The sequence below is a fragment of the Lissotriton vulgaris genome, chromosome 7 (assembly GCF_964263255.1).
Source record: "Lissotriton vulgaris chromosome 7, aLisVul1.2, whole genome shotgun sequence".
Classification (NCBI taxonomy): domain Eukaryota; kingdom Metazoa; phylum Chordata; class Amphibia; order Caudata; family Salamandridae; genus Lissotriton; species Lissotriton vulgaris.
The window spans coordinates 517828032-517852592 of record NC_141695.1 but is presented as its reverse complement, the minus strand read 5'-3'; the positions used below and the strand labels follow the sequence as shown (position 1 = coordinate 517852592).

At 47.5% G+C, this 24561-nt stretch overlaps 1 protein-coding gene across 4 annotated transcripts in view; it reads left to right on the top strand.

Annotated features, from left to right (window-relative positions):
- Window positions 1-1005: 1005 nt before the first annotated feature.
- The window catches only part of WDR45B (WD repeat domain 45B), a 523690-nt gene continuing 500134 nt past the window's right edge, over window positions 1006-24561 (top strand). Inside the window, exon 1 of one of the 4 annotated variants that reach the window (XM_086930594.1) lies at window positions 1006-1205. In XM_086930594.1, the coding sequence (XP_086786720.1) occupies window positions 1139-1205 (67 nt within the window). In that variant the 5' untranslated portion in view covers window positions 1006-1138. Of the gene's footprint in view, window positions 1282-24561 lie in introns of all 4 variants that reach the window. The other 3 variants (XM_086930595.1, XM_086930596.1, XM_086930597.1) reach the window with 3 other exon arrangements.

Sequence of the window (24561 nt, the reverse complement as noted above, 5' to 3'; positions counted from 1 at the left end):
CCTGCCAGGCCAGTGCCCAACACTTGCATCACCCTCTCTGCCTGCCATTATGCTCCATGCTTCTGGTAAAAAAAAAAGTGCATTTGCGGTTGAAATGTCAAATCCTGCAGCAGCCACTTCCAAAGCCCATACATGTCAGTAACCCGATTCAAAGTCCCATTCTCCAGATTTTTTTTTTTAATCTCCCACTTTGCTCTCCTGAAATGTTGGCATGTATGCTGTACAGTATGGGATAACACGAGGCGGAACACTAGAACGTGTCCAGCAGGACTCTACAGTTGGCAGCTTTTATACCTCTGTGGCTTGAGGCAGGTTCCTCTTTTAAACAATTGAGCATCCTTGGGGTCCTTAAGCCCGAACGTGCACCTCATTACATGTTCCTTATTCTCAATTAAAATTAGGGAGCATAACCTTATTGGTTGTTCCTCGAAGTTCCAATGAAACGGTTAGCATATTGACTGTACGTACATTAAAGCCATTTTTCTTCCACATTGGTTGATATGTACCAAGTGCCCATGTTCGTAATCGCGCCACTAAGCGGGACACCTTTAGTGAACCATACGAAGCCGAGGTCTATGGTGAGCAAACTGAAGACGTGTTTGGCGTAAATTTGTTCAGATGAATCGTTGATCAAAAGCTAAAGAAAGTGCGAAAACACTAAATCCGTTCCGTTTCACGGAATTAATTGACGTTCTAAGATGGCTGCCATGTAGATAAATTGGAGAACTTTTTGACTAAATTCCGCCGTTTGGAATGCGATGGGACGCTGGAAAGACTAATTTATGACTGTAAGTCCAGTCGTAGACTACGTGCGTCTTTTGCCGAAATAGAAATCAAGTGCGTCTTTTGCATCAGATTTTGTTTTAGACCATTACAAGAGCAACAAATCTGTCAAAACAGGGTCGCGATATTGGAATTTAGATGCTAAGAGGCAAATAACTACTGAACTGGAGGAATTTAAGGCGCAGCGGCCATCTTGAAGTGGTGGTTGTAGATCGATGCGCTCGGTGCTCGTTCCTATCGGAGGCGGAAGTCACCTCCTTCTTTTCGTGTTGTTAGGGGTTCCGTCCAGTGTACCCTTACAGTGCACGAGATGCTCTGACTGTCATCCAAAGTGTAGGGACCTCGCCCTTCAGCCATGAATCTGCTGCCTGCCAACCCGCATGGAAACGGACTGCTTTATGCGGGCTTCAATCAGGACCACGGTGAGAAGGAACAGAAAACACTACAGTTTCTGTCAAAGCCGATGACTACATCTTTAACGGGAATTTGGAAAGAGTGGTGAGAAACGGAGGTGGTAGTGCGACATAGAGGCGTGGCTTGGGTGTGGTTATTTGGGGGCGTGGTCGTTTCCCTGTTTATTTATTTGGGGAGAGGGGTGAAGACCAGTAGTGTGGATTGGGCTGCCTGGAGGCGGGGCACCTATATAGCGTTGGGCTGTTTCAGTTTTGAGAGCCTTAGGTTTGACTTGAACTGTAAATTTAAACTGGTTATTTCAGGGCAAAGCCTGAACCTGTATGGCGTTTGTAATTCTGATAGATGTTTCTAACTGCAGAATCCTCCACTTGTGACTATCCCCAGGCACTAAATTGTGTGTGTAAAATTCAAAGCAATGCTCCTGTGTGCCGACATCTGACGCCGTTTTTTTGCATCAACAACATTCCCACTTGGATGTGATTAGTGGAGCTATGTCTACATGCTACACATGTGTGTTGACGTCAGTTCTTTCTTTGTGTGGCTTCAGATGCTGGTCCAGAGCTCTTCTCCTTTTTTCTCTTCTTCATTAGTGAAAAAGATTTCCCCCCAAAATTGTTTTCTAGTGTGCAAGGGATGTCACACCCTGGGTCTAAGGTTCGCTCCCAAGGCCAATCTCCCTACCCATCAAGTCTTTGGGTAAGTTAAAGGAAAAAGACAAGAAGTCCAAACAGGACTCTGCACTTTCCAAGCACTCTTCAGATAAGTTGTGAGTCAAGTCAAGTCAAGTCAGAGAATTTATATAGCGCACTACTACCCAGAGGGTCTCAAGGCGCTTGGGGAAGGGTGGGGGATTATTTGTCGAAAATCCAAGTTTTAAGCTGTTTTCTGAAGGATAGGTGGTTTTGAGTGAGGCGGAGGTGAATGGGAAGGGAGTTCCATGTTTTAGCTGCTAGGTAGGAGAAGGATCTTCCCCCCCATGGTGGATTTGTTGATGCGAGGAATATCAGCGAGGGCTTGGTTGGAAGAACGTAGCTGGCGGGATGGGGAGTAGAAGGATAGACGCGTGTTGAGGCATTCTGGTCCAAGTTCGTAAAGTGCTTTGTGTGCGTGGGTGAGGAGGCGGAACGTTATCCTCTTATTGATAGGGAGCCAGTGGAGGTCTTTTAGGTGACCGGAAATGTGGTCTTAACGCGGTATGTCTAGTATGAGTCTGGCTGATGCGTTTTGGATGCGTTGGAGTTTTTTCTGAAGTTTCGCGGTGGTACCGGCGTATAGGGTGTTTCCGTAGTCCAGGCGGCTTGTAACCAGTGCGTGAGTGACCGTCTTTCTGGTTTCGGTGGGGATCCAGCGAAATGTTTTTCTGAGCATGCGGAGGATGTTGAAGCAAGATGATGAAACTGCGTTGACTTGTCTGGTCATCGAAAGTGAGGAGTCCAGGATGACGCCCAGGTTCCGTGCGTGGTCAGTTGGGATGGGTGCTTTTCCTAGGGCAGCTGGCCACCAAGAGTCGTCCCAGGCGGAGGGAGAATTACCTAAGATGAGGACTTCTGTTTTGTCTGAGTTCCGTTTGAGACGGCTGAGCTTCATCCATTCGGCTACTTCTTTCATTCCTTTATGTAGGTTGGTTTTGGCGGTGTTTAGGTCTTTGGTGAGGGAGAGGATTAATTGAGTGTCATCAGCGTAGGAGATGATGTTGAGGTTGTGTTGGCGTGCGATGGCCGCGAGGGGGCTCATGTATACGTTGAAGAGGGTGGGGCTGACTGAAGATCCTTGTGGTACGCCACAGATGACTTCGGTGGCCTCTTGACTTGAACGGTGGGAGGCGGACTCTCTGGGTTCTTCCGGCAAGGAATGAGGTGATCCAATCCAGTGCTTTTCCTTGGATTCCGATGTTGTTGAGGCGTTGTAGAAGGGTGCTGTGGCAGACTGTGTCGAAGGCTGCAGAGAGGTCAAGGAGGATGAGGGCGACTGTGTCTCCATTGTCCAGTAGTGTTCGAATGTCATCTGTTGCTGCGATGAGGGCGGTTTCAGTGCTGTGTTTGTCTCGGAAGCCGGACTGTGAAGAGTCGAGGGAGTTGTTGGTTTCGAGGAAGGCGGAGAGCTGGTTGTTGACTGCTTTCTCGATGACTTTGGCCGGGAATGGTAGGAGCGAAATGGGGCGGTAGTTTTTGAGTTCGGTGGGATCAGCTGTGGGTTTTTTCAGAAGGGCGCTGAGTTCGGCGTGTTTCCAGCTTTCCGGGAAGGTGGCGGATTTGAAGGAGCAGTTGATGACGTCTCGGAGATAGGGTGCTATGATGGAGTCAGCTTTGTTGAAGATGTGGTGAGGACATGGGTCTGTGGGCGATCCTGAGTGGATGGAGTTCATCAGGCGAATGGTTTCCTCGGTGGAGATTGGGTTCCAGTTGTTAAGGATGTTCAGGGGGGGTGAGGGTACAGCAGAGGGTTGGGTGGGTTGGTCTCCGGGTTGGTTGTCGAAGCTGTTGTGGATGTCTGCGATTTTGTCGTGGAAGAACGAAGCTAGGGAGTCGCAGAGGGTTTGAGAGGGGGTGATGTCGTTGGAGTTGGCAGTGGGGTTGGTAAATTCTTTGACTATGTTGAATAGTTCCTTGCTGTTGTGAGTGTTGTTGTCTAGTCGGTCTTTGAATGCGGCTTTCTTGGCAGTCCGGATCTGTTGGTGGTGTATGCGGGTGGCGTTTTTGAAGGCGTTCCTGGTGCTGGTGTTTGGGTCTTTTTTCCAGGCTTTCTCAAGGGAGCGGCAGAGTTTCTTGGATTTCTTAAGATCATCGTAGAACCAGGGGACGTTTTTGCTGCCTAGTTTAATTTGACGTTTTTTCAAAGGTGCTAGGGTGTCGGCGCTGTTGGTTAGCCATTGAGTGAGTTTAATGGCTGCTTGGTTGGCGTTCGATGAGAGGGCAGGGAGGTTTTGAAGAAGTGCTGAGGAGATCTGGTTGATGGTGATTTTGTTCCAGTTTCTTCGCAGAGAAGGTTGAGGATGACTATGGGTTGTGGTCTTTTTGTAGACAAAGTGGACGCAGCTGTGGTCTGTCCAATGGAGAACTGAAGTGTGACTGAAGGAGATGTGTTTGCTAGAGGTGAAGATAGGGTCGAGTGTGTGTCCTGCGTTGTAGGTGGGGGTGTTTACAAGTTGTTTGAGTCCAAGGTTGGCGAGATTGTCCAGAAGGGTGATGGAGTTGTTGTTTTTTTCTAGATGGAAATTGAGGTCTCCCAGTAGAATGTAGTCCTCGGAGGGGAGGGCGTGAGGGGTGATGAAGTCAGTGATGTCTTCACTGAATTGTGTGCGGGGTCCTGGTGGCCTGTATAGGAGGGTGCCTCTGAGTGTGGTCTTGGGGTCGGTGTGGATCTGGAAGTGAAGGTGTTCGGCACTAGTGAGGTTGTCGTCTGAGCTGGTTGAGACACGGATGGTGTTCTTATGGACGATGGCGATGCCTCCTCCTTTTTGGATTGTGCGGTCTTTTCGGATTATCTTGTAGCCGTCCAGGATGGCTATGGTGATGTCCGGAGCTGAGGAGGCGTTCATCCAGGTTTCTGTCAGGAAGGCGACGTCTGGAGAGATGGTGTCTAGTAGATTCCAAAGGTCGATGGCGTGTCTGTGGACCGAGCGGGTGTTGAGCAGGAAGCATTTTAGGTGGTTGGTGTCGGATCTCTGTTTGGTGGTAGTGGGTGTGGTGTGGGCCTTGGTGCTGTCATACTTGCAAGAGTTGCATGCGAAGGGTCCATGGGTGTGTCCAGGCGCGGCTCGGGAGCAGGTGGGGAGTCGCTCCGGGTTTAGTGCTAGGAGGGTGGTGGAGTCTTAAGTAATGCGGGAGGGGTGGGTGGGGCGAGGAACAGGGGGTCTGCCGCGGTCTTGGCGCAGACGGGCGTAGAAGGGCTTACCTTTGGTGCTTCTTCGGCACGGCCGCAGAGCGTGAACGCTGCGCGTTGGGACATCTGCCTTAAATGGATAGTGGTGGGGGGGAGCGTGGGAGGGTCAGCTGGGAGGCGGGATCCAGGTGGAGGGAGTGTCTAGGAGCACACACAAAATGGCAGCAACAACAACAATAAATGCAGCGATGCCGTGCGAGGTTGGGGACCAAACCTGATTAAAATGGAGCGCTATGGGGGATCCATCGACGACCTACAGCAAGTCGAAGTCTTTTTTTTGTGAGACAATGCTGTGCATCTTTGGCATGTGTCTGGTTTTCTGTGGTGTGCCTTCAAGCGCCAAGAATCTGGAGGGCAATCTTCATAACAATGTTATCCTTTTAGGGTATATGCAAGGGGCCTGGTGTATCAACAGTGGCAGCCCTCACTGCTTGTACCAAAGGCTTTTTTGCCCTTTCAAAGCCAAGGGGGCTGGTTTGGCAGACAGTAACACAGCCAATATGGACAGTGTTCCTCCCAATCGTCTGCCCTCTGGAAAAACTGCAAAGCCTCTATACACATGCATCCAGTGGAAGGCAGGATCAGCCACATTCTGTGAGGATGGTTGTTAGAAATGGGATTTTTGGTAGGCTAGGGCATGTGCGAAAGCCAGGCAGAAACCACCATCTAGTCAGGATAAGGGAGTTACACGCACCTCCTTGGTAGCTTGGCACAAGCAGTCAGGCTACTCTAAGAGGCAGTGTGTAAAGCTTTTGCACATAACCAACAGTAATACAGTGTAAGCACTACAAAAGGACACCACACCAGTTTAGAAAAATATCCAATATTTTTATAAACTCAAGACAAGACCAAAAACGATAAAAATCCACAATACAGTACTTGGAAATCTTAAGTTATCAAAATAACCTTGAAAAACAGTTCCTTGAAGTTGATAGCTGCGTCCGGGGCTATCACTGCGTTGTGAACAGTACCTTTTAGAAATGCAGGGTGTCGGTGACCTCTTGTTGAGCTTCTGAAAGCACAGCATCCACAGGCGTCGGTTCTGGAAGTGTCGGCAGGTGTCTGGTGCTGCGGTGCAAAGTGCAGTGCCATCAGGTTGCGGTGCGAGCAGTGGCTCGGCGGCGTCAGATGGCATTGTCGGTGAGACCAGGGTCGCGGTGTGAAGTGAATGCGATGCTTGACGCAGTGCTGGCCCGTCGCGGTACAAGCAGCGGTTTCGTAGTTGCTGGAGCGCTGTCGTCTGGAGTCGTCGGTGTCGGTAGGCCAAGGCTGCAGTGTGGAATAAGGGCGGTGTCGTGTAACTTTACAAGCGGTGCCCTCAAACCACGGTGCAAGCAGCGGTGTCGATTTTGGCGTGGAGCGTCGGGGAGGCCAAGGTGTCGCCGTGAAGTGATGCGGTGCGGAGTGGGGTGCCTACAGGTCGCTGTGTGAGCAGTGCCTTGGTGGTGGCGTCAGCAGGCGTCACCAGGGTAGTGTTGCGGCGGTGCCCTCTGCAGTGCCTTCAGGACACGGAGTCGGCATCGGCGTCGTAGACGGCGTCGGGTTGCTTTTTCCTCCGTTGCAGCACAAAACACACAGTCCCCAGTGCTGAGGGTAGAAGACCTTGAAGTGTTTGCTGTTCCTGAGACTTCTTGTTCTGGGGGCAAGCTCTACCTCAAGCCCTTGGAGATACTCACAAAAGTAGATTGCAGAAAGTTCAGTCCAGTCCTTTCCCTGCCCAAGACAGAAGCAGCCACTGCAGGCCAACACTGCAAAGCACACAGCAAAGTGGTAGCTCCTCCTCACAGCTTCTCCAGTTCTTCTTCTTGGCAGTCTTCTTGATCCAAAAGAGTTCTAAAGTTCAGGGGTCTGGGCCCCAACATTTATATCCCAAAATCCTTGGATGTCTTAGGCAAAGAGTGTCTGTGCCCAGCCAGAGCCAATTCTGCCTTCTCTGGTGTGACTTCCTGGCAGGAGGTGGAGGCGGCATGGTCAGGGGCAGACCAGGCCCTTTGAGGTGCAAGGAACTCTCCTCCCCCTTCCCCAATTGCTGCCCAGATTTATTTAGCCCTTTCCTGACACACCTAGACTATCTGGAGCCACTCCTGCTCTCCAGCCTTCTGTCATCCAAAACCCAGACAGGCAATCCACATTCCAAGAGGCACATGTGTTGACTGAGCAAGAAAATACCTACTTTCTAAAAATTGTATTTTCAAACACAGAATGTAAAAATCACCTTAACTAAAAGATGCATCTTTAGATTCTGAGTTCAGGCATACTAAACTTTATTTTCCACCTAATTCCCCGGGAAAGTTATGTTTATAAGATGTTATAAACAAACTCCCCATTCTGTCCCATGGGGAACAGGTAGCCTTGCAATAGCGAAAAACGAAATTGGCCGTAATTCGCCATCACGACATGCCACGCACACCAGGGCATGTCCTACCTTTCACATACCCTGCACCTCCCTACAGGGGTACCGTAGGCCTACCTTAGGGATGGCCGACATGTAAGAAAAGGGAAGGTGAGGGACTGGCAAGTGTGTGCACTACCCAATTTGACATGGCAGTTACAAACTGCCCGCTGACTCCACAATGGTGGGTCTGAGTTACACTTTCAGAGCTACTCACATTGGTGGCACAATCAGTGCTGTAGGCCCACTACTAGCATTTGATTCACAGGCCCTGGCACACTCAGTGCACTTTACTAGGGACTAACAAGTAAATAAAATATCCAATCATGGAAACACCAATCCATAACACAATTTACCACAGGAGCACTTACACTTTACCACTGATCAGCAGTGAGAAGAGTGCGCTGAAACACTACGCCAGCAAAAACAGAGTCAAAACTGAGAGATCAGAAAGCAAAAACTCAGGGGAAACATGCCAAAAGATGCCAAGTCTAACAATGGTTAAGCATCGCATCCAACAAATGGATTCTGTAGATTGCCCAACAGGGCTACCCCATACCTTTTTAGGTTTCGCCTGGGCCAGAGCACTAGCTCCGCCCAGGAGATATCTTATGTTCCTACAGTGTGGGGCTTAGTCCCGCCTCTGCTTCCATTGGCTAGCTCCATAAATGGAGGCTAGCCATTGGAAGCCGGATCTGTCCGTCAAGGCCGGACCAGATTCGGGGGCGTTCCCGCGATTTTTTTCCCTCTCCACCCTTTTTGCATCGTCATCGGGCGGTGGGCGGGGTTTATTTTTTTGGTCGTCTTCTCTCTTTCTCCTTTGGTCGTTCGGGGTGGTGGACGTGTCCCTTACTGCTCAGGTGAGTCACCTTTCTGACCCTAACATTTTTGTTGTCCGTGGGGTTGCAGCGTTTCCGAGGGGGTTTCTTGTTCTGGTTCTGGCATGTTTACGTTTCGAAAAAGTCTAGCCAGGCTATAGCCTTGCCGATCTGCTCTCAACAGCGTTTTAACCAGGCAGACATATTTAAATAATGTACCTCCTTAGCCGTTTTGGAATATCAGCATTTTATATTTTCTCGAAATGAAAAAAATATGGGTTAAGTTGCTATGGGGATGCTGACAACGATTGCGATTAAGTACTGCGCTGTTGCACTGTACGGTATTGCTTTGAATTTAAATGTATTTGGTCAATGGTACCAACCCGTTTGTGGTTGCTGTGATATTTTGAGTGTAGAATACTCTAATATTTTGAACATATTGGTACTTTTTTTATTAACTGCTCCTTGGATTGAAACTTAACTTCTATATTTCAAGATGGCCGCTATGTATTACAGTTCTACCAAGAACATCCACGTCGTCTGTAAATTCAGTGTTAATGAATTTTTTTTCACTCCCTTCTGGCCTGCACAAGTCCCTCCTGGCTTGATTGGCGGCTCAGCCCCCCCCCCCCCGCCCCCCCCCCCCTGCTCCTGGTGGTGGCTGGGAGAGGAACGGCTTGGCAGGAACGAGACCGTTACTGCTAGTGCAGACGTGGTGTTAGGAGCCGCTGCATCAGGGTGCGAGGAGGAAGAAAGGAGTCGAAGCACACAGCAGCAGAGGAGCCACCGCTGCCGCCAGGCCCCTGTTAGCAACACCATGGCTATCCGCAAGAAGACCAACAAGAACCCGCCCGTGCTCAGCCATGAGTTTATTATACAGAACCAAGCAGACATTGTGTCGTGCCTAGCTATGGTCTTTCTGCTTGGGCTCATGTTCGAGGTAAGCCGAGGGGAGACTCTGGACTCACACCCTGGGGTGGGCGGCAGGGCTCACCAGGCAGGCAGTGGCCAAGTACTCTACTTAAATCGGAGATTTATGTTATTCCCGAAGCAGCATGAGCAAGCTAGTCAAGCTTGGGGCACCCGTTTACCGGGGCTAGTGCCCCACCTCACAAGGAAACAAGCAGAAAACACCCACCCTGGGCTCCCTTTGAATACCAACCCTCCTCTACTGAATGCCGTTCTGAAGGCCAGAATAAGGTGGAATTCGATGAGCAATCTGACGCCTCTAACCGCAACACAGGTTATTTATTGGTGGCAGCACCATCTGGTAGTAGAAGGTCCCCGTTATTTGTGAGTTCGCAAACCAATAATGGATGGGTCAATAGTCTACCATGTCTACTTGATGTACAGAAGGGGAGGGCCGCTCTAATAATGTTTGCTCAGAAATAATGTGTCATTGGTCCGCCCACGAGTTTCTAGTTTATCGTTGGTACAAACGCAGACGAGCAGTAAAGCACCAGGTAAAATTCCACCAGTGGCATTGCTTTAAATGCCAGTAAGTACCCTCACTTCTGTAATTTGATAGGGAGGGTACCATCACTGGTGCAGATAATGGAAGCGTACTAGCGTGCCTTAGAAGCAAGCAAGTACTCTAGGATAGTGAGTGATTACACTTATGTATTCACATGCCGAGCAGTGCAAGGTAGGCAGACAGGGTCGGCTGTGGACGCAAGAATGATGGCCTATGTGAAAGAAGGTTGTTGAATGAGCGTGAGGCTGTACGTGGCAGGGGGACCACAGTAATGCAATACAGTACTGTCGATAAAGCTTGGTCTGGTGAGCGATTGTATCATACTGAGGAAGAGGCTGGATACTGACGGAGTGACCACCCAAAGACAGCGTGGCATGCGTGCAGCACATGCCGGTTAGTGGTTCTCGGCAATAGTGCGTTTCTGACATGCGCCCAGTGCCCCCTTCAAAATAGGCCCACTTATTCCAGCATGAGAGCGATAGGGATGTGGGGGTGGGCACGGCCGTTTCAGAGATGGAAGCCTTTGTCTCTGCAGTGTATTCTGATGGGCAAAGTATCTAATTTACTCGATTGTATCTGCGATGCCACTCTCAGGATGCCATTGGAGGGACTGCAAATTCCAGCAGGAGAGGGGAGGGATTTTAAGAGGGAGTGTGTGAAGGATGACGTGTACCTGGCGCTTAAGCACTGGCTGGCAATCTGGGCAACTTTTTTTTCACGCACACGGACACGCGAGATTTTACATCAGTTTTACATCCGTATAGCTCGTTGTCACTACATTTTTAGGTTTCGCCTCGCCGAAGGCTGCGCTCTGCGCTCCTGCCCCCCCCTCCCGCTGTCCATGTGTGCCCGTTCCCGCCAGCTTAAATGAGAGCAGGCACAACAAATGTCAGGCTAAAATCTCCATCTTTCCCAAGTTTGATACCTAAAACGTTATAAGTTTTTGCAGCAAATAGAAAAGCTGAAAGATAATTCTCTGTGCGGTATATCATCGAAACCATGAACCTACTTCAAAAAGAAAACAGTGGTTTGGTGCAACTTGAAATCCTTTTGTGGTCTAGTGTCGATCTGTAGAGCACAATTCTATGGTGACAGTTTGGTGGGATAATCCAATTCTGAAAGGACATTTTAATTTGATTGGCCGATATGCTCTTCTGGGTCTTCCCTCCAGACAGCTATCATTGATATCTCATATGCTTAGAGCTGCTAAGTTTTTGGACTGCTTAGAAGCTGTTGGGGGTGCTGGGGCTCCTGCAGAGTGCGATGGCTGGTGCACTAGTGCACAGATGGGGTGTCGTGCAGTGGAAAAACACTGGTGCATAGCAGGGGGGGGGGGCTGACTGGGGCTCCTTCAGGGTGCTATGGCTGGTGCAGTTGTCTATGGTGCTTTTTTAGGTTTCGCCTGGGCCGGAGCACTAGCTCCGCCCAGGAGAAATCTTATGTTCCTACAGTGTGGGGCTTAGTCCCGCCTCTGCTTCCATTGGCTAGCTCCATAAATGGAGGCTAGCCATTGGAAGCCGGATCTGTCCGTCAAGGCCGGACCAGATTCGTTGGCGTTCCCGCGATTTCTTCCCTCTCCGATCGTCATCACGGGGTGGGTGGAGTTTCGTTTTTTTTTATGTGTTTGTTTTCGCCATTCTGCGGCCGACCGCCGCCGGAGGAAGTCCAGGTGAATTCCTTCCTTGCCGTTTCCTCCCCCCTCCTGCTGTGCCTGCCCGCCACCCTCCCGCTGTCCGTGTGCCTGCCCGCCACCCTCCCGCTGTCCGTGTGCCTGCCCGCCCCCCTCCCGCTGTCCATGCCTTTCCCGCCCCCCCTCCCACTTTGTGCATTTTGCATAAGGTACTGCAGTGCATTTTGTATCTTGTGATGCCGGAAGTTGAGTGTATGTTATGCCTTGTGAAGTGGGTGACTGCTGTGTATCTGTGTGCCTTGTGAGACTGGCATTGTGAGTCTTCGACCTCCATTAAGGTTGGCAATGTAAATAACAATGCTATTTATTTATAAGTAAAAAAAAAAAAAGAAATGTCATGAGCAATGCCAATAGCTCTAACTTTTCCAAAGGCGAAACCATTGCATTGTAAATGCTTGTTTTTTCGATCCTCTACACTTGCCGCCTACAGCGAAATGCCTTTCGGAGATTCAGCTGTCCATCTTATGTAAAGTGCAGTCACTTTTAGCCAGAGGAGCCACAGAGAGGGTAGAGGGCTCATAAGTGGGAACTGGGTTTTATTCCTGCCACTTTCTTGTACCAAAGAAAGACAGAGGCCTTCACTCTATCTTAGATTTTCACAATCTCAATGCCTTCCTGTGCAAAAATCCAAGATGCTTACCTTGGCCCAGATTCTATCTGCTTTGGATCCCAGGGACTTAATGGTGGCATTTGACATGCAGCACACATATTTTCAGATCTCTTTGCTGCAGGCTCACAGGCACTACCTGTGGATCAAGCTGGGCCACCAGCTCTTTCAGTTTGCTGTGCTCCCTTTCTGTTTCACCAGTGCCCCTTCGGTGTCCACAAAGGTGATGGTGGTGGTCGCTGCCCATCGGCAGAGCTTGGGTGTATCTGTCTTCCACTACCTCGACGACTGGCTATTGAAGTTAGCCTCCCCACAGTCGGTCGGGACCACCTCCAAATCATTGCGACCCTCCAGACATCATTGGTGTGACTTTCAATTAGCCTATGAAATGCACACCTGATTCCTTTGCAGAGGCTTCCGTTCATCCGAGCCGTCCTGGAAATGGTGTACTTTTGATCCTTTCCTCTGGACCAGCGAGTCCCAGGACATTCGGAATATCATTTTTTAATTTCATCCTCTTTACTGGGTCTGAGTGAGGATGGCTCTGAGGCTTCTCGCCCTATTAGACTCCTGCTTGCCAACAATGCCGGATGGTACATTCCTTTGTAGAGTGACCTGAAGTTTTAGGGAGCCCAGCACAAGGGAAACTTGTCAGATTCCATCCAGGTGCCGGAGGACACTGCAACATATCTGAAGTGGTGGTGGTGGCTTGACTTCAGTTGGACTAGTATCAGACCTCTCCCCCTGCCCCATCCAAAGTTTCTGGTGGTGACAGACTCATCACTACTGTGTTGTGGAGGTCATCTGGAATATGTGGAGATCAGCAAACTCTGGTTTGTGGCGGAGACTGACCTACTCTGGCAGAGACCTGCTGGAGTTGCAGACAATTCACTTAGTTTAAAAGACATTCTTGACAAACATCAGAGGGAGGCTGGTGCAGGTTCTCAGGAACAACACCACCGCAGTGTTGTACTGCAACAAGCATGGCAAGTTGGGGTGCAGAGTTCTGTGCCAGGAGGCTTTATACCTTTGCAGCTGGCTGGAACATCAGATGATTTCCCTGGCAAGATCTTAAAATGCCAAGATGGATGAAGCCCAGCAGGTCTCCAGATCTGCACTTTAATAAACTGGAGTTCCCCAGAAAGCACTCTTTGGGGGGTCACATTCCTCATAAAGTGGTGCATGGCACTTCTGTGTGCCTCCTGCCACTACCACTTCTTCCCAGAGTTATGAAGAAGATCAGGATCGACCATTAACAAGTGGTATTAGTGACATATGAGTGGGCCCGGAGGGTCTGATACCTGGAGCTTCTGGGTCTGAGTATCTGCCCTTGATGCAGTAGGATCTTCAGTTGTAGCAGCAGGGCAGGGTTTTGCACTCAATCCTGCACAATCTCATCTTCATGCATGGACATCAAGCAGTATTTGAGTTTTTTAATCTACCTCCCAAGGTTGTTGTTGTCATCCTGATGGCTAGGCGCCCTTCTGTTAACCCCTTCCCCGCAGGGCTAATTCCCCCGCTGTGCTGGGGGGTGGGCGCGCGCAGCGCCGCGGTGCTCGTGACGAGCTCAGCTCGTCACGCAGCATGGTGTTGCTGTGCTCATGACGAGCTAAGCTTGTCATGACCATGCCCGCTTTAATAGAACGCTCAGCACAGCGGGGGAATTAGCCCCGCGTGTGAGCGCCGCGCGTGTCATGACGAGCACACCGGCACTGTGACTCATGACGAGCTCAGCTCTTCATGAGCACGGAAAGGTTAAATGTGTTGCTGATCGTGGGACAAATTTGTGGCGTGAAGTTGTACCCAGCAGTTAGACCCATTGCAGGCAAAACTGTTGGCCTTTGTTTTTGGCACAACAAGGCCTTGCTCTGGGTACAATTAAAGGTTACCTGTCAGTTCTTTCTTATTTCCTTTACGCACCAACAAACTTCCTAATTCAAATCACCAGTTGTGATGTATTTTCTGAAAGGTTAAAAATATATTTTACTAACTGCCCCCTTTGTGATGCCACGGTGGGACTTAAATCTATTTCTCACTTTTTTAATATGTGCCCCTTTTGGACCAATGCACAGTTGTCTATTGCACTTACTCCCTCTAAAAACTGTCTTCCTGGTCAGAGTAACATTTGCACACACTAGTGAGTGAACTTCATACCCTTTCAGTCCAGCTTCCCAATACCACTCTTTTGTTGTTGAAATAATGGTAAGGACTCAAGCAGTGTTCTTGCTGAAGGTGGTGATGCCCTTTTAGGTTGGACAGCCCATCACGCTGCCGGCTTTCTTTGCCTCATACCTCAAAAGAGACTCCATCGTTTAGACCCCAAGAGGGCATTGTTTTTGCATGCAACATGCTAGATAACATATGGTGCATGATCAGTTCTTTGTGGGGTTCTCTGTAGTAAATGAAGGCAAGATATTGCAGAAAAGGAGCATCTCATGATGGACAGCCCTCTGCATTAAAATCTGACAAGCATTAGCTAAGCAGCAACATCCAGAAGGCCTAACGACCCATTCCACCAGCTTTAAGGCCGCTACCACTGTGTTAGAATGCGTAGTGCCTCTTCTGGATATTTGTCAGGCAGCTGCATGGGCATCAGTGCATGCGTTTACAAAGTGCAACTGCCTCTATGGTAAGATCTGTTGAGATGGGCATTTTGCCCGCTCAGTCCTACAGAACTGTTTAGTCTGAGCCATTCTACATGCCTACCACAATGGAGGTACTGCTTTGGTATCTATTCACAAGGTGAAGTATCAGCAGTTGGAAGTAGCCATATGGAAAATAAGTTGTTTATTTTTAGTAACGCTCTTTCTGATGAATACATTTATCTAACTGCAGATCCCTTATCGCCATCCCACCTCTCAGTTCCATGGTATGGCCTCTTCCAAATAAAAACATCCCAATTTAGGAATCGATGAGCTCGTTCTTAAGTTGGTTAGTAGGCTCCACGCCTGAGAGTGCGAATCAATTATAACGAAAAAAATGGATGTCTGCATGCATGAGTGGCGCTATTTTGTAGCATTTGTCATTGGTTCTGGAGCAGAATTACGTCGTATTGGAGTTACCTGGCGCCACATGCTGACATGCAGGAGCGGTGCTTGGAAGTTTTCAGATCCAGTCTGGTGCCTGGGTGTTCACCAGGTGAGGAATCTGCATTTAGAGTATCCATCAGAAAGAGCGTTACCAAAGGTAGGCAGCTCGTTGTTTTTGCTGGAGTTATGCAGGACTGAAGTCTCTTGACTCAGGTATTTTTTCTGTTTGGTAAAGTCTTCGTTCTAGGAATGTAGCAGTGTTTCTGACCCTGAGTTCTGTGCATTTGGGGTGTCTCTGTCACCCAGGCTTGACTTATTTGCAGTCTTGTGTTCAGTAGTCCCAGGCGCTTAGAAATAGATTCCAGAATAGTTTAGACTTAGCTCTTTATAGTTAGCTCCTATGTTGATTTTTTACACCCCGAGCAGTGTTTCTAGAGTGAGGAGAGGGGTGTGTTGATAAGTGTAATTTGTAGCTAAATTGCTGATATTACGAAACCAGAGACATGAGGACGATTTTGTCAGCTGATCAATCGTGTTATTATGGGCAAAACAGTTCATAGGTACATGCCTGTAACTGTAAGTATGTGGAAAGTAAAATGCAATCTTAACATTGTATTCCAGTTTCATGTTCCTCCATATCACATCGTGGTTTTTGTAAAAAAAAGAACACATAAAGGGCCCTATTACGATGTCACTCGACAACATAGTGGATACGAGTCCGACCAGCGAATTATGACATTGCACATATGGTTGCAAGCTCTCTTTTCTGTATGGAAGCTTGTGCTGCTGTTAGAAACCGGCTGCAGGACAAGCTCCCTTACAAACAAGCATTTGCAATGCAATAGGTCTCGCATTATTTAACTTTGAGCTATTAGCATTGTAAATGGCAATTGTTTTTTGCTTTATGCTATAGTTTTTTTTTTACATAAAAAGCTTCATATAAAATATGTTTTATTAAAGTTATTTATGCAGTATTTAAATTTTGTTTGCATAAAACAGTATAATAATATCTTAGTAAAAAAGTCAAATATTTTAATGGAAATTCACCAAATGTTCATTTATGTGTTGGTTTTGAAAATAGCTAAATTAATAGCTTTGCCATTTACAATGCCAATAGTTATAACTTTCGCAAATGTGACACCTATAGCATTTGTAATGCAACATTTGTATTTACGTGACTTAGATGTATTGATATTACAAATAACAATGGCTTTTAATTTTTTTTAATACTTAATAAAAGTGATTGTAATTTATAATGGCAATAGCTTAAACTTTTGTAAATAACTTTTGTGAAGATTATGTTCAGTGTATTTTATTGTAACAAAATCCAAGAACAGAAGTGAAATATTAACATCTTTTTGTGACATTTGTAATAAAGCTTGAAACATTGAGAGAACATATTTGTGCTGTGGTGGTGCTGAGTGATGCTGTGGTGGTGCTGAATGGGGCTGTGGTGATGCTGAGTGATGCAGTGGTGGTGCTGAGTGGTGCTATGGTGGTGCTGTGGTGGTGCTGAGTGATGCTGAGTGATGCTGTGGTGGTGCTGAGTGGTGCTGTGGTGGTTCTGAGTGATGCTGTGGTGGTTCTGACTGATAATGTGGTGGTGCTGAGTGACTGTACTCATTGTCACTCTGCACTCACTGTCACTCTGCACTCACTGTCACTCTGCACGCACTCTGCACTCACTGTCACTCTGCACTCACTGTCACTCTGCACTCACTGTCACTCTGCACTCACTGTCACTCTGCACTCACTGTCACTCTGCATGCACTCTGCACTCACTGTCACTCTGCACTCACTGTCACTCTGCACTCACTGTCACTCTGCACTCACTGTCACTCTGCACTCACTGTCACTCTGCACTCACTGTCACTCTGCACTCACTGTCACTCTGCACTCACTGTCACTCTGCACTCACTGTCACTCTGCACTCACTGTCACTCTGCACGCACTCTGCACTCACTGTCACTCTGCACTCACTGTCACTCTGCACTCACTGTCACTCTGCACTCACTGTCACTCTGCACGCACTCTGCACTCACTGTCACTCTGCACTCACTGTCACTCTGCACTCACTGTCACTCTGCACTCACTGTCACTCTGCACTCACTGTCACTCTGCACGCACTCTGCACTCACTGTCACTCTGCACTCACTGTCACTCTGCACTCACTGTCACTCTGCACTCACTGTCACTCTGCACGCACTCTGCACTCACTGTCACTCTGCACTCACTGTCACTCTGCACTCACTGTCACTCTGCACTCACTGTCACTCTGCACTCACTGTCACTCTGCACTTACTGTCACTCCGCACTCACTGTCACTTCGCACTCACTGTCACTCCGCACTCACTGTCACTCTGCACTCACTGTCACTCTGCACTCACTGTCACTCTGCACTCACTGTCACTCTGCACTCACTGTCACTCCGCACTCACTGTCACTCCGCACTCACTGTCACTCCGCACTCACTGTCACTCCGCACTCACTGTCACTCCGCACTCACTGTCACTCTGCGCTCACTGTCACTCTGCACGCACTCTGCACTCACTGTTTCTGCACGCACTCTGCACTCACTGTCACTCCGCACTCACTGTCACTCTGCACTCACTGTCACTCTGCACTCACTCTGCACTCACTGTCACTCTGCACGCACTCTGCACTCACTGTCACTCTGCACTCACTGTCACTCTGCACTCACTGTCACTCTGCACTCACTGTCACTCTGCACTCACTGTCACTCTGCACTCACTGTCACTCTGCACTCACTGTCACTCTGCACTCACTGTCACTCTGCACTCACTGTCACTCTGCACTCACTGTCACTCCGCACTCACTGTCACTCCGCACTCACTGTCACTCTGCACGCACTCTGCACTTACTGTCACTCTGCACGCACTCTGCACTCACTGTCACTCTGCACGCACTCTGTACGCACTGTCACTCTGCACGCACTGTCATTCTGCACGCACTCTGCACTCACTGTCACTCTGCACTCACTGTCACTGCACTCACTCTGCACTCACTGTCACTCTGCACTCACTCTGACTCTGCATGCACTCTGCACTCACTGTTTCTGCACGCACTCTGCACTCACTGTCACTCTGCACTCACTGTCACTCTGCACTCACTGTCACTCTGCACTCACTGTCACTCTGCACTCACTGTCACTCTGCACTCACTGTCACTCCGCACTCACTGTGAATTTAAAATAGGATTGTCTTTATTGCCAAGGGGGAATACATCATTTTTACTTTTAGTATATTTAATAACTCAAGGGCTGTTGCTAATCTCATGAATTGTTACTTATAAATTACACTTTTTAAGTGGTCTAGAAGGGTTAAGTGTTGTAAATTCGTTTGCGAGATCACAAAAAATCAAGTCTTGTGCCCCACTTTGTATAAAATCTTCTCTCTACATGCATGTAGAAGAGTGGACTATCGGGGAACTAAGACCAGGCTGGTATTTTGAGCAGTTGCTGGCTTGAACAGTTCTGAACCAGTTTTAATAATTCACATGGAGCAATCCGAGTTATTTGTTCCAATGTGATGACAGCTGCTGTCTGCTGGAGGGGACGCGCGCATTTTTTATGCAGCGTTTATTTCTCTATTTCTAACTCTTCCACTTCCTTCTTTCTTTCTCATTGGTGAGACCTTCATATGTTTTGAGTACTTACTACCTAAGGCTTTTGAGAGTAACGGCCAAGCCATACCTGCCTCCAGTCCCCCCATCTCTCTGCTCCTTGTCTCTCTTTCTTAACGTTATTTATTTCAACTATTTAAAAACTGTGCTTTCAGCTTTGGCTGCCTGAAAGTGCTGTAAAGAAATTGGTGACAAAAAGGTTGTACTGATAAAGTACGTGTTTCCGCTTGAAAATAACTTGCTGCTATGAAAGGAGCGCCTTTAAGAGCTAAACTCTCAAGGAATGTAAAGGCCTCCTTTCCTATCTTTTGTTAGTAATATTAACAGGATGAAAACAAACACAAATCAATCAATTAGCATTTGTGTAGCGCAGCATTGCATCACTAGGGGTATCTGGGCGCTGTGTGTTGTTGAAAAAGCCAGGTCTTCTTTATTTAATTTTTATTGATTTTGTCAATCATAACCCTTACAAAAGTACATCACATTGCTCTTACTGTACTCAGGGCGGTTACACAACATATTGTTTCTTATACAGCATAGAATATTCATGAGGGGTTAGGAACTGGCAGAAAGATCAAACGTTGGGTAAGCCATCAGGTGAATTTTCGCATTGATTTGCCAGCAAATATGCACTAAAGGGGGCCCAAATGTCCTTCGGTCTGGACGGTCCTGGTTCACTGATCCCTACACCATGTGATATCCACTAACGAGTGCTGCAATTTGGGGACACCTCTGCCCTCGCAGTTTAGACCACTTTCCTCTTTGCTAGCAAAAGTGCACCTGCCAGTCCTGTGGTTTTAAATGTTCAATAAGTCTCAACTGACACAATAGCAGGCGCCACCCACCGCTTCCAGGATCGTGCCCAAAACTCTTTCACAATACCACGCCAGGTGTGTGAGCATCGCCTACAGCGGCCAACTCTCTCAAACCAGATCTGTGCAGATGCTTGGTCAGCTGTATATATTTAATATGGATAATACGTAAATTACAATTAGCTGTTAAAGCGCAGCAGTGTTCCCAGTTCTCTCCTGCTCTTAAGGGCCGTGTCTGCCTACATTGCGTTAAATCATTGTGTTTGAGTTTTTCTTTTTAAGTCTGCTTCCTGCGAAAGGGTGACTCCGGTGTGTGGATCTTGAAACTGAAAGTGCAATCACGAGCATGCGCACTAAACCGGCAGAAGAGTGGGGAGCTTAAAAATACATGCGGCCAAGACATGGACCATAGTGCGGCTGTGCAGACTTATGCGCATGCGTGGAAATGCGGGGGGTGTAAAGATAGATGGGGTGGGTCTATTGATAGTACACCGGCCTGCGACCAGGAAGTCAGGCAGGCCGGGCGGGACAACCGGAAGTAGGAGGGCGGGAGCCTACCCCGCCTCCCACGGAAGAGCCGCGATTGTTTGGCGCACCGGAGCAGGCAGGAGCCTACCCTGCGCCCCGGTGCCGAAGAAGGGAAGAAGAGTCTTGCTGCCGGTGGGAGCCGCTGCACTGAGGATGCCGGTGAGTGGGGCGTCGCCTTGTTGGGGGGGGGGGGGCATCTGTGCGCGCGGCGGCGGACTGTGTATGTGTGTGAGCGTGCATGTGTGTGTGTATGTGTATGTGTCCTGGAGTCTGTGTGTATGCGTGTGTGTGACGGGGGGTTGCCTGTCTGGGTGCCTGCGTGTCTGTGTAAGTGTAAATGCGTGTGCGTGTGTGTGGAGCCGAGAGGAGAGGGGCTGGTGTGTGTGGAGGGGTCTCTGTGTATGCGTGTAGGTGACGGGGGTGTGCCTGTGTATGCGTGTGTATGTGCGCATGCGTGAGTGCTGTGTATGCGTGTGGCTGTGATGTGCGCATGCGTGAATGTTGACGCGCGTGCACGCAGCTCAATCCAGCCAGGATAAGCTCGTCACAGTTTCTTGTCCCTCATTCCCCCGTGTCAGGCAGCTTTAAGTCTCCAGCCTGGACGCATCCTTCGGATGCGATGTCCAGGCGAGACCTAAAAAGGTATTTTGTGTTCATCCCTGCACCACGTGGCAGGCATCACAAGGTGCCTGCCACACTGTGCAGGGATCAACATGGGGGCAACATAGGTGTCCCCTTGGCCCCTAACCTGAGGCTGCAGGAAGAAGGGGGCCCTGCTAGGGGCCCCCCAAACTTGCTTTCGGAAAGGCTTTCCATGTCGGAAAGGCTTGCATGGAAAGAGGAGACGTGCTACTGACATCTTGCCCCCAAGTTCGATAATCTTTCCAGATAAACAACAGGCTGATTGCAGTAGGAATCTTCGTAGCATTCTGAAGAGTATCTAGGTGTCTTACTCAAGAGTATCTGGGTGTCGAGCACACAGTGTGAGAGTATCTAGGTGTCCTGACATACCCTGTGAACAGTATCAGGGTGTCCTGGCATACCCTGTGAACAGTATCTGGGTGTCCTGCAGGGCACAAATCCTAAACAAGCCCAGCATAGCCAATAGATCTCGCCTTTGGGACCTTATAGAAGCATTGACGTAGCCAATAGGTCTCGCATTTGGGACCTTATACGTGTTTAGCCATGCTGCAGTTCAGGTTGTTACACCAAGGATATTGTGCTGCATAACTAAATACTTATAAGGTCCCAAAAGCGAGACCTATTGGCTATGCCAATGCTTGTTTGTAAATGCTTTTCTTTTCTATAGCTCATGTTTCTGACATGTTTGCTTATATATGTAGGTGTTTGTCAGCCTTCTCTTCAAATGGCTCACAACATAGTTAAGATTGGTGGAGAAAGGTTAGCCATAATAACAAGTATTAAAAATGCAATAGTTCTCGCCTTTCATTAAGTCAAAGCCATTTGCTTTGCTATACAATACCATTAGCAAAGCAAATGGCTTTAGCTTAATCAAAGGCGAGACCTATTGCATTTTCACTGCTTGTTAGAATTTACATTATACACTGTTTCACAAATTTGCATAACTGGAAAAAATGGATCCTTTTTTGGGAGGGCCAGTATTTATTCCTCTGAGACTCCCACCCCCTCCCCACAATCCACCCTATAGTTAGTGCATTCTTCCCTTGCACCCTTAGGTTTGGAGAAAAAATGTTCATTTGCCACCAGCCAGTGAGATTTATAGGGTTCACTCAACCTCTCAGCAAGATATACAAAAGAATTAACCCTTTGATGCTTTCCTGAGACTTTTTTGTGACTCTAGTTTCTCAAAAACGGCTGAGTGGATTTGCACAAAAAAGAAAAAACAGACTTTCTATATAAGTATTTACTTTTATACCCGGTTTCATGTAATTCAGTTCATTGCTCTTTTTAATTTAAGAGAGATTAAAATTTCCTTTTGGAGCCAAATCGACAACCCTTCATTTTGACCTACTATGAACGTTTTTCCCATGAGTTTGACATGCTGATATTTAACAGGATGAGCCACGCAAATGCTGAATTCTGTGCATACTCTTCAAACGACACCAATGTTATTAGCAAACCAGAAAGAGCACTTTAATCAAAAAGTGCATCTGAGCCATAATTACGCTGTCTCTGTTGCTGATGATTTATAAAATGTACTTTTGCAGTGTTTGTAGTTATCGGCTTTGTAGCTCAATGCAGATAGTTTTTACAGGGGAAGAACAAGGAAGCCATCATGGACAATGTTGTTTTTGTACATGATTCCTACTCAGACTGGATTACTTCTAAACTTCTACATTTGATAGTCTTAGACAATACTCTGTTGATCACAGTGAGTTGTCTAGGATCACACAGTTTGGTTAAGCAGACAAGATGGTTTTTGGCCACAAGTTTACTAGTCACACTGTCTGCAGTTCAGTCACTGGATGGAATCCATTTTCTCTCCTGTTCAACACCAGAAATACAACCGTTGATGCATTCTTTTTCAGGAGCCAAATTAGTGTACTGCACTCAGTATTGATGCTTAACAAAATGCTCATTATATTAGATGAATGTTCAACCTTTTAAAGTATGTCAGAAGTATTCCTATACTTCCCTCTCAAAACCCCAAAGTGCACAAGAAATTAATGTTTGGAACATACAAGACTGTTAAAAAAATACTTTGCTTAAAAATGGATTTGTGCTGCTCTCTAGTACAAAGGATTTGAAATGCAGATTATATTATTTTTATAGAGGACATAGCCACACAAGTTGTTTCATGACAAGAACTTCTCCAAGCAGTGCTAAAACATGCCTATTAGTGTCAAAGCTTCCATGTTCAAGAATAGTAGATGTTGCAGCACCCAGGATAATGTGCTGCGGGCAAAATACTTATAAGGTCCCAAAGGCGGGAGCGATTGCATTACAAATGCTTTTTACAGTTGATTTCTCTGATATTTACACAAACATTGCCTGTACCAAAGACAAATGCAGGCAGCCTCCCCTACTTTGCAGAATACACACACAGTGTACCTTTACAAGTTCACAACTGGCCCGATTTGGAAACACGGCCACTGTTTTTGCTCTCTGGTTTGCTAACGGTGGCCACTTTTATTTTGGGGCCGATTTTATGTCCCTGTCGGACACTGCTCTCATTTCTCCAATGAAAGATGAGTTCATTATTTCTACATCGATGGTGAGACCACTTCACACGTCTTGAAAGGCAGAACGATGTTCAGCTGTCTCTCTGGACTGGAGTTTAAAGCAGAGGCTTGTGTTCAGCTCCTGAGCCTCGGCTCTCTGGTGCGTTATTGGGGTACCTTTGCCTCACCCACTGTGCGTTGCCGGCTCCTACAATCAACAGCTGCTGCCTATAGTACTCTGCACTATATAGAGTTTAACCCAGTTAACCACAAGCACTAGTGCACGCAAAAGGATGCTGCAAACTGCTGTTGTATTCATTCAAGCAAAGGCGTTCTACTCCCGTGCAACTCGGAGGGATAAACATTAAAATAAATATTTCTTAAACCGGAGTATAAAACAAATCACCACCAGGCCCTTCCCACAATCCTAAACTGTCCTGTTCTTGCTACATGCACCGACCATTGTTCCGTAAATCAGTAATCTCCTTTGAATATAACTTGGCGGAAACAAATAAATAAGAAAACTAAAATTCACCTAGATATAGAAAAAAAGCCCCCCCCCCCCAGAAACATGGAAGCGCTGTAAATTAAATACAATCTTAAATCGGAAGAAAACTCCACGAAAACATCCGGCGTTATGGGTAGCACATTACATTCCCAAATGTGTGGCAAAATGAAAAAGAACACCTAGTTAAGCAAAAGTAATCTGTGTATTTTAGTATATTATTTTCAGAGTGTGAAAAAAAATTCAGTGGAACAGTCATTCTTCGTTGTTTAGTATCTTGCAGCGACTTGGAATTTGGTGTTTGCAAACATATTGTACGCGTTAAATGCGCTAATATTTTTTTCCCCAGTAATAAGCCATATTTAGAACACTGTTGCGAAATTAAATGCATTTCAATCAAAAAAATTGGTTTTTTGTTGCTTGTCGAATCACTGCATGTGCAGCCAGTGTTGTTTCTTTGAAAAACATTGTTTGCATAAATTCCCATTGAATTGCGTTTGATCGCACTTAGGGGCGCTTCACAACCGGTTCTCAGTTTATATTTGTTTAGTAGTGTAACGGTCCATGACAAATGATATGTGGGGACTGTCCACGCACTCGGTGGACTCTGCTCTGATCCTCGCTCTTACTGCATTTCCATCCTGATGCAGGCGACCCATAGTACCAAAGCATCTGTTCCCCTCAACATCCTGGTCAAGCTGGGGACTAAGCAGGAATTCCTGGTGCAGCAACAGACGGGGAAATGAGCACAGTAATATATATGGGCAGTGCATAATTTGTAATATAATGAGTACCGGTGCCCAAAGCACTGCTCAAAATACAACAGCCGGTGCTATTTAATG